Here is a 10,658-nt window from a genome sequence, read left to right on the forward strand (position 1 = left end):
TATGAATAAAGAATGGATCCGAAATTACGAACGGATCCAAAATAATGAATGGATCCGAAAAACGATTTAACTTCATAACTATTTTGCTGAAACAAAATAATTTTTTAACTTAAAGGGACAGTCAAGTCCAAAAAAAACTTTCATGATTTAAATGGGAAATGTAATTTTAAACACCTTTCCAATTTACTTTTATCTCCAATTTTGCTTTGTTCTCTTGGTATTCTTAGTTGAAATTTAATTCTAGGAGGTTCATATGCTAATTTCTTAGACCTTGAAGACTGCCTCTAATCTGAATGCATTTTGACCACTAGAGGGCATTAGTTAATGTGTTTCATATAGATAACATTGAGCTCATGCACGTGAAGTTACCCTGGAGTCAGCAACAATTGGCTAAAAAGCAAATCTGTCAAAAGAACTGAAATAAGGGGGCAGTTTGCAGAGGCTTACATACAAGGTAATCACATAGGTAAAAAGTGTATTTATATAACTGTGTTGGTTATGCAAACTTGGGGAATGGGTAATAAAGGGATCATCTTTCTTTTTAAACAACAAAAATTCTGGTGTTGACTGTCCGGTGTTTAACTAATATACCGAAACATTTTTTTTATTCAACTAATGAAAACAAAACTAAACTAAACAAATTTTTTTGCGTTGCACATGTCTACAAATAGCAGACCTAGTAATAGTGCAGTCATCATCTAGTTAAGTCTAGTAAGACTATTTAAGTCTTCATGATTGCTAGCTGGTATTACTGCCTAAAGTACACCCAATAATAAATAGCAAACATCACGTGAGTTCTAATATGGGTAAACTGAGCTAATCAACTGTAGAATTCTATCACAAATCTGACGATTTTACTGTCACATAGCAAGCATACAATGGCTTTCTTAAATAAACATAGATATGTAAAACAAATTAAAAGAATACCACCACCTATAGTTACAAAAAAGAAAACTGCTATAACAAACAAAAGGGAAATAAAGGGGCCGATTTACCAATGTCTGGTGGACATGATACGCTGTAGAGTATCATGTCCGCCAGACATTGCTGACAACATACACTGTCTGCATTTAACATTGCATAAGCAGTTCTGGTGAATGTGCAATGCCGCCCCTTGCAGATTCACGGACAATCGGCCGCTAGCAGGGGGTGTCAATCAACCCGATCTTATAGGATCGGACGGATTGATGTCCACAGTCTCAGAGGCAGTGGACCAGTTAAGGAGCAGCGGTCTTAAGACCACTGCTTCATAACTGCTGTTTCCGGCGGGCCTTAAGGCTCGCACGGAAACAGGGGCATCAGGGGCCATTCGGCCCTTGATAAATCGGCCCCCAGGTTTCATCATAAGGGTAGGTCTCTTCTAAATGATATGATATAAATTATAAAATAAAAGGGTCTAAGTAGCAAAGATTACAGATCACAGAAAAAGTCCTGCTTATAGAGGGGTAAATTACTTCCATACCAGGAGTATGAAAAACTGTTGTTTGTGTATGTCTGCTGGCATCCTCCAGATTTATATGGGGCACTTGGTGAAATAGAAAAATAAAGAAGGTTGCAAGCTCTATATATATACAATTAAGTAATGAGTGATCTAAAACCTTAACATCACGTAGCAGTCCCACATAAATTTCTCTGCACAAATAGCGGGTCACGAGAGACATTAGATACCTATCTATCTTTAACCAACTCTAATCCACTGGAACCCACCATTCTCTATGAGATCCGGCCTTCTATTTGCTGCCACATCTACTGTTCCTGGCTCTGCTAAGCCATCCCCATGGAGCTAGGCCAGATACAGCTGAGTCCCAGTATTGTCACACACTTTCAAAGCAGCCACAAAGCCAATATTTAGAGACTCTGCATCTCCAACATGACGAAAGGTAAGCACTGGGGAGATTGCCCCAGCATTCTTATCACTGTCTGTATATCGGGTGTCCATTCCATTGCTGGGATAGATGGTAATCCCTCATAATTGACTTTCTGGGGAGCTCTTAGATTTCCAACAGTGTCTACCACTTGAGCTGTTATGCATTGGAAATGGTCTTCTAACAACTTTGACAATGCCTGCAAAAAATCACTAGGAAAGTGTCACATTCTGATGATTATATTGTGATACCGTGACTTTAACAAGTTTACCTTTTAGAAAACACTCCACTTTTTTCTGTTAGGCTTTTTAAGGCATTCATTGCCAATTAACAGGTGTTGTGTTAATTTATTGTGTTTGCTGCCTTGTGTTGCAAGAAATATGTCTTGCTCTGCTGAAAACCAACTGCATATTAAACCTGCGTCTGCTGACAGATTTTCATAACATAAGGACTTTTACTAATACTTCCAACCTATCTTAAATGTTGGATTACCTACTTATTGTGAATCTTTCCTATCTCTGGATCTGCCTTCTGGCTTTAAATACACTTTTCATTTACTTAAACCATCAAGTCTGCTGTTTGTGATCTGATTTACAAACTGAGACTACTCTTTTGGATTTAAAGACACTTTGGGTTAGATTTATTATATGGCAGGCGGACTGTAGTAAATCATATCCACCCAACATTAACTGTTAATATTAATATGTGCAATGCCGCCCTGCCCAACATTAACTTGTGCAATGCCGCCCCTGCACATTCGCTGTCAAACGGCCGCTAGCAGGGGGTGTCAATCATCCCGATCGGATCTTACGACCGCTGCTTCTTAACTTAAGTTTCCATTGAGCCGGGAACTTTGGGGGTAGATTGCAGTATCAGCTGCTTGTTAAATCTACCCCTTTATTTTTGTTTGCTGAAAGCATCAAGATTACCAATTGGGATCTAATTTATGTGATATTCTATTTACTTCGTGAGATACACTGCCTAATAGGAAAATTGGAATCTGTCTTAAAGGGACAGTGCATCACAGAAAACTTGCCATAGGGGGAAACATCAGATATAAATCTAGTTTTCAATTGTACAGTTCTAAGTACGGCTAAGAGCAATAATCAGAGCTTCTGTATAGTTCAGTCTCAGATATCCAAAAAATATGTTATTATATATTCAACGTTGTTGAATATTCAAGATTTATTTTACTGTGTATTCACAATCTGAATAATTAATACATATTCTCCTTATGCACTCCTAAACTGTAATGGGTACATTTTTCTATAACAAATAAAAACAAAGGTATATGTATTGTATCTGCTCCTGATTGGCCCACTTACAGTGTAAAACACATAATAAATGGGAAGTTGTTTAAAAATAACATTATTTAATAAAACAAAACATTTTATTTTTACAGTAATATGTCCCTTTAAAGTCACATTGAACAGTTCCTGTATAGTAAAATGTTTCTAAGTGAAATATCAACTATGATCAGATTTATATATAACTTCTTGTGAATCCTGGATTTGAATAACAGGTCAATCTAAGGTCAGGCCCCATTTGTGTGGCAGCACAGATAAACAATAGCTAGTATGTAAAGCATGCTGATGCCATATCTAGATGTGAACTAGCCAGAGCATTTCCTTTATCATAAGAAGTGATCTCCCCAAGTCTTAGAACTTAGCTTGAAACTAAGCTATTGGTAGAAGCCACAGAAGAGCACCTACTGTACCGGGGGTTAACTCTCATACACCTTTACAGCTATAAGGACTCTCCCTCAAAAGTATTTGTTTGTTACATAAAGGACAGTTGAGCCACATAAGTTGCCGTTTCCAGGTCCAAAACAGAAGCCAAATATGAGATATCTAAGCAACAGCTCTATGTCTTACAACTTGTCTAAAAGACAGGAATAAAAACACTGGCAACCACAATGTAAGTGGGTATATACAGGTTCCTGTCCACCAACCCTGAGGGGGAACTATACCATTTGGAAAATCAAAATTAATTTGCTAAATGCCATACAGAAAATACAGGAGAACATAATTTGAAGTTAAAAAAATCTAACATTTATGGGCAGTTTTTAGTGGTAGATAAATGCTAAATGATATCTATGGACAAATAAAACAAGGGTAATTATTTGTAAATAGACGTTTTATGAAGGGTGAGAAGTTTAGTTGAGATTAAGATGTTGGTTCTTCATCTAAATCTGTTTTTATGCTTTTTATTTCTACTCACGGTTTTCCTACTATTTAAGCTTAGCTTGATTTAAGTTTAAAAATTAAAGTCAAGAAAGTAATAAAAATAAAACCAGATTTATTTTTTCCATATACAGCACATTCAAAATAAAAACAAATAGCACCATGTTTTTATACATTAGTTATTGCTAACCATTCAGAAACCATTGAGTAGAACAATATAATAATAAACGTATCTCATTAATAGCACCATATTTTTATACATTAGTTATTGCTGTATTCATTAGAAACCATTCAGTAGAACAACACAATAATAAACATATCTCATTAATATAAATTTAAGATATAAATAATTATAGTTTACAGTCAACAAAAATAAATAAATTAATGTTTTAGACAGTAGGAAAAATAAAAGTGTTTTTCTTTTATGCTCAATTGTTTTACAATAATAATTTAAATCCCTGCCAGCAGGACTTCAAATAATGATACCAAGCAACCATTTTCAAACCACTGAAGTTGCAGATAATGGTGTTTTATTGGCTTATAGCACATCCTGTGTGTTCTTTGCACATTCAAACAGCTGCATGACCTTAGCGGCAGGCACACAGCCTTCACGCAGTATTGTGATAGAGCCTAGGAATAGGTGAAAGAAATAATTAAAATCAGGGTCAAAAGTATTCATGTATATAGTTTGAACTGCATTATATGTAATATTACTGACCTTCATCTATCTTAGTACAGTTTACCACTGTGGACCCTACAAGTTCATTGGAATATCCATCACGGAGAACAGCATCTAATTTATGACTCAAGCGCCTGAAAAGTACAGAATTTATTGTTATTAAGACTCAAATCCATTGTATTACATCTCAAATGACCACCCCATCATGCTCTGTCACACTACTGCTCATTACATCTTCCAGAAGATTACAATCACTTGGGGGGCATAAGAATGATACAGGACCAAACTGCTACAAAATAAATCCTCAACATGTTTTGGCATTCCCCAGTTAAAATGCCCAATTGATTTGTAAAACATTGTATACAGATCCGAAGAATAACAATGCCAGAGTGTGTTAGTCATTAATATTTGTAAAAGTTTAAGGGTTCCTACAAATGGCAGTGATATATACGTGAGTATACTATGTGTTGTCTATAAAGGTGTATGTGCACTGTCAATAAAAGGATTTAGTATTCTTCAGTTTGAGCCAAGAATAAATTATAGTTAAATTAATGGTAATCTGTATTGTTACTGTGCTTCCCTTGAAGTAGGAACTTGAAAGCAATTTTGATGGTAAACTCACATTATACATTTTTAATAACCTGTATGTTATTTACACACGATGCAGGGTGGGTGCTGCCCTCATAATCATTGTGTATATGTCTCTAGTTTACTGTTACTAAAGAATATTTGTGATAACCCTGGCTTTGTGGTGTCTATCCATATTGTGACTGTGACTTAAGTCATCATACTGTGTTTCACTACTCACGTTATGACCATGTCATGGTGGGTGCTGTCACTCTCCCCGCTTGGATTAGCTGAAGTAATGGCTAGGGGTCCTGTGATGTCTGTTAAGTGAGCAGTAACTGTGTGGTCTGGAACCCGTATCATGATGTTGTCCTGTGTCCCGACCTTATCATAAGCTGCACCTACACCTTAAAAACAAAGAAAAGGGGTTTGCGGAATATTCTACTGTATGGAAGTCACATAGCAGACAGTTACTGCTTTTTCTTCTTTTAGGCATCACACATAACAATTAAAAGAGCAATTTGTATAAGCCTGCATTTGTGGGTCATTACAATTTGATATAAACAAATAATCCTTAACCAAAGTACCAACAGTGCAGAATGTGACCTTTTTAATGTTCTGTCCCGGAGTGATATGTTGGCACAAGCTTACTAAGCCAGACTGACCTTTCTAATCCTTGTACTCTCTATGGATTTAATGTTTCAATAGTATTTACATAAGTCAAAGAAAGATATATAAACCTGACCACTAACTAAACTGAGCAAGGTGATAGGATCCTAATTACATTTTAGTAAGTTTATGCATGGACACTACTAAAGCAAGCATGGAGTATTGTAAGTGGTAGATGTGCTATAGTAGTGTTTTTTGTACTGTAGTTTGCTGTAATTTGTGAGTTTATATATTTTATGGGCTATTGTTAATGCTTACCTAGCCTTTCCAGCCAGTCTCCTTTTGGTACAATGCAGCTAATGCCTCCTGGGTAGACCATGTCCATGAACCTCCAGAGGAGGGGACTGAATGGAGGTTCAATTGCTCTTAGCTGTTCCAAGTTAGAGATGCAAATACAGATGGGCTTCTCTGATGGTCGTTCCTAGAATGTGAGCGGTACAAAGGTCAGTGCAATAGCAGTCATATGTTTCCTATATCTTCTATTCCATTTGCCTATAACTGATCTGTGCAATTTGTTTTCCAAGTGAGACTATAACCGCTCCTTTAATGCACTTATAATTGCTGCTTACGTCTTCTTTTCACAGTGATTATATACATTTTCCACATATCCCTCCCTCAATGGATGTCTTTGAACGGCCCATAGAAGTTCCCCAATAACAATTCCTTGTGACTTTTAACCCCTTAAGGTCACAGCTTCAGTTTACTCAAAAGTTCCATGACTGAATAATTTTGTCAATGATCATTAAGGGGTTAATATGCAACCCTTATAACTGCTGTGTGTAACTTCTCCATCTTATAACATATTCTCTGTATGAACCTATAATTGTTCCCCGTAGTTCCTTGTCAATTTGACATAATGATTACATCCTATAACCCATAATAACATAGAACATAATAACTTTTCCTTATTACATCCTTAGCATATAACCTATACCACATCCTCAAAATAATGCTATAATTGTTCCTTGTGTCTCAAGGTCAGTGTAGCACAATAAGTGCTTCCTAAAACTCCATGTCAGAATGACCTGTAGCCTCTCTCTATAACATTTTCTTAGTGTTTTAATAGAATATCTTCATTTAACACGTATTCGGAGTAAGTGCCTTTTAAAAGGAAATTACATTTGTAACTCAATGCAAAATGCTATCTCACCTTTATGGTATAGATCCTGCTGATAGCATCTGGGTGTTTACAGGAAGCAGCAAGAGCGTACACAGTGTCAGTGGGAATTCCACATACTCCTCCTCCCTCCAGTATCTGTGCAATGGTCCTCACGCTGCTGGTACGGTGAGAGTGAGGTAAAAGGCACGACTCAGGAACATCATCACTCTTAGCTGACTCTTGCTTCTATAGCCAGATGAGTTAGATTCAGTCAGTAAAGTCACCCTGACATATGCTGATAGTTTGGTACATCTATTAACTCTCTTAAAATGACTGGTTGGATCTTCCATAAGGAATTACAATAATATGAAAATATAAAATATCAAAATAATTTAGGAATGTTTGAAATGCATAAAACTGAATGAATGGCTAAATAACTTGTGCACATAAAATATCTTATTGGTTGTAACCAGCTATCACATGTTTGCATATTTGTTGGCACTAGTCTATGTTTGTGTGCAGTTCTATATTTACCTTATAGATGGTGGGTACCATGCTAATCCGCTTCTTATTGGATATTTTCTTTTCCAGAGACCACAGAAGAAGACAGAGACAGAAGAAGACAGGGTGTCCAACAGTGATAGAACAGTAACTGTGGGGAAAACACAGTATGTAAGAGATTTTCTAACATGACACCTGGCAACTTACATTGAAAATTGGTGCAATTGACATAAAATCATTTAAAAATCATATATTGCTCAAAATTATGTTTCAATAGAACAAAAAAGTTAAACCATACATGCTACAAGCTAGGATAGTCACAGTGTGAGCTTCCTTAAAGGGTAGGGCAAAATCTAAAGTGAAGAGTAGAAAACAGACAATAACAGCCTCCACAACAAGGGTGATAAGGAAGAGGATGATGTTTGCATGAGCAGTTGTAAACAGAATACATAGTGGGAATTTCTGCAGCCAACACATTTGAACAGCATTGGTTCTGCCTTGATTAGAGCCATGCTTAAACATACAAACAAACTGAAATACACACACAGGAGATCAAGGCTACCCTCAGCATTTGTGGGGCTCTTGGCATGACAAATTTATGGTTCCACTCAGACAGACCCCTTATTCCCCTCCTTCTGTATGCTCTGCCCACGTATAGCCCACCCCTGTCCAACATATGTCCTATACAAGGAATAAAACTATATATTACACCTCTTGATGCAAAAAACACTTCTTAATAAACTAAATACAGGAGGCATATTGCACCTTCTTATACCCTCTCCCTGGACACGTGCGCCTCTCGCCCACCACAGAGGGCAGGCCTGTAGTAGACTAATGCATTCAGAGATAAACACATATCTGCTATTGATCATACAGCAATTAGAGTTGCAATTGCAGATAAAAACACACATAAATGAGAATATAAATATTCTGAGTGACTAAGTAAATATGTTTTTGATGTATTGAAGGTTGTGGAGGGGGGGAAAAAAGACATGCATGTTATTATTAGCTTTGGCAAATTCTATCTTTTTTCTAGTTTAAAAAAATAGCAGAAGCTGCATTGTGTAGTAGATATTAACACTGCACGTATGTGAGCAAAGACAACATTGTTTAACTCACTGAACAATTCACAAATTTAAAATGTATATAAAAGTTTTGTTTCAGTTAATGGTGCTGCTAAAAATGTTATCATTTAATCTATCAAGCAAGATTTGGTCCCAGAGAACCTTAAATACATTGTTTACAGTGAACCAAAGTGGAACATGTATATAACTCTCACATAACTTATTTCTTCCCAGGGTTTACTGGCTGTACTATAAATATTAACATGCATGATACAAAGCAAGAGAACATTTTAAAATCCACCCAGCACTGATTTTGACTTACCTGCTATACTCCAGTACTGAGATTGTACACCTCTGTCCTAAGTGCTAATATTATTCTTTCTCTGGGGAGCTGTTTATATACAGGTTGGCTTATGGGAGGAGTTGCTTATATGTTTCATCTATTTCTGGTCTTTCCTTTTCACTGCTAGTTGACTCTGTATTTCCTTTTTCCTGAAAAGGTGTCTTTAACTTATTTCCTCATACTTTTCTTTTGTCACCTCTACATCTCAGTTCACTGGTAACAAATTTTATTTTAATCATCAGTGTAATGATTTTGAAAATGAATCATGGGTTTCAATTGCAACTTGTATAGATACCATGCATAAATAAAATGCCCCAGATATAGTAATTTCAGTAGTAAAATGTACAGCAGAGTTGTTTGTTGTACTATGTGCTTCACATCATTTTAAAAACGTTGGCTCATTTGCACATAAGAGTGACACAAGGGAATACTTAGTTTTAAATATGAGCAGCAAAATTCCACAGGGGATTGGAATTTGCCTATTCTTACCCACCCATGTAATATATCCAATTATAAAGCAATTCAATTCAAGTATGAAAATATTGTGTGCACGGGGCGGGAGCGGGTGGGAACCACTACACTATGGAAAATGATATGCTATGAAGTGGGAGAAAGGGGGGTGGGAATTGGGAATAATTTAGGTCTAAGGGATCTGGGAGGGGGTTGGTCTTTGGGGGGGGAAGCTACATTACAGAAAAAAATCAAAACAAAAAAAAACCAGTACCCAAGATGGCTCCCAATAAGGTAGAGGGGGAGGGCTAGAGAGCTGTTTGAGGGGGGGGGGTCAGGGAGGTTGGGGGCTAAGGGGGGATCCTACACAGCAGCATATGTAAATATGTTATAAAAAAATAAAAAAAAATAAAAGATACCTTTTATTTTAGTACTGGCAGACTTTCTGCACAATTGTGGGGTGGGGGAGGGAAAAGCTGTTTGGGAGAGATCAGGGGGTGTGATGTGCAGGTGGGAGGCTGATCTCTACACTAAAGCTAAAATTAACCCTGCAAGCTCCCTACAAGCTACCTAATTAACCCCTTCACTGCTAGACATAATACACATGTGATGCACAGCGGCATTTAGCGGCCTTCTAATTACTAAAAAGCAACAGCAAAGCCATATATGTCTGCTATTTCTGAACAAAGGGGATCCCAGAGAAGCATTTACAACCATTTGTGCCATAATTGCACACGCTGTTTGTAATTAATTTCAGTGAGAAACCTAAAGTTTGTAAAAAAAGTTTGTTAAAAAGTGAACGATTTTTTTTATTTGATCGCATTTGGCGGTGAAATGGTGGCATGAAATATACCAAAATGGGCCTGGATCAATACTTTGGGTTGTCTACTACACTACACTAAAGCTAAAATTAACCCTACAAGCTCCCTAATTAACCCCATCACAGCTGGGCATAATACACGTGTGGGGCGCAGCAGCATTTAGCGGCCTTCTAATTACCAAAGAGCAACGCCAAAGTCATATATGTCTGCTATTTCTGAACAAAGGGGATCCCAGAGAAGCATTTACAACCATTTGTGCCATAATTGCACAAGCTGCTTGTAAATAATTTCAGTGAGAAACCTAAAATTGTGAAAAAGTGAACGATTTTTTTTATTTGATCGCATTAGGCGGTGATATGGTGGCATAAAATATACCAAAATGGGCCTAGATCAATACTTGGGGTTGTCTACTACACT

General features: G+C 36.9%; 1 protein-coding gene across 1 annotated transcript; it reads right to left on the minus strand.

Annotated features, from left to right (window-relative positions):
* Positions 1-4,146: 4,146 nt before the first annotated feature.
* Positions 4,147-9,005, minus strand: LOC128639011 (threonylcarbamoyl-AMP synthase-like). Its single transcript, XM_053691152.1, has 7 exons — positions 8,950-9,005; positions 7,597-7,714; positions 7,114-7,308; positions 6,222-6,384; positions 5,536-5,701; positions 4,767-4,861; positions 4,147-4,678 (listed from the first exon to the last, which is right to left on the minus strand). The coding sequence occupies exons 2-7, from the start codon at positions 7,615-7,617 to the stop codon at positions 4,587-4,589; spliced, it is 732 nt and encodes a 243-aa protein (XP_053547127.1). The 5' UTR covers positions 7,618-7,714; positions 8,950-9,005; the 3' UTR covers positions 4,147-4,586.
* Between the last annotated feature and the right edge of the window lie 1,653 nt (positions 9,006-10,658).

This window comes from Bombina bombina, chromosome 1, assembly GCF_027579735.1.
Source record: "Bombina bombina isolate aBomBom1 chromosome 1, aBomBom1.pri, whole genome shotgun sequence".
In the NCBI taxonomy this organism is placed as follows: Eukaryota; Metazoa; Chordata; class Amphibia; order Anura; family Bombinatoridae; genus Bombina; species Bombina bombina.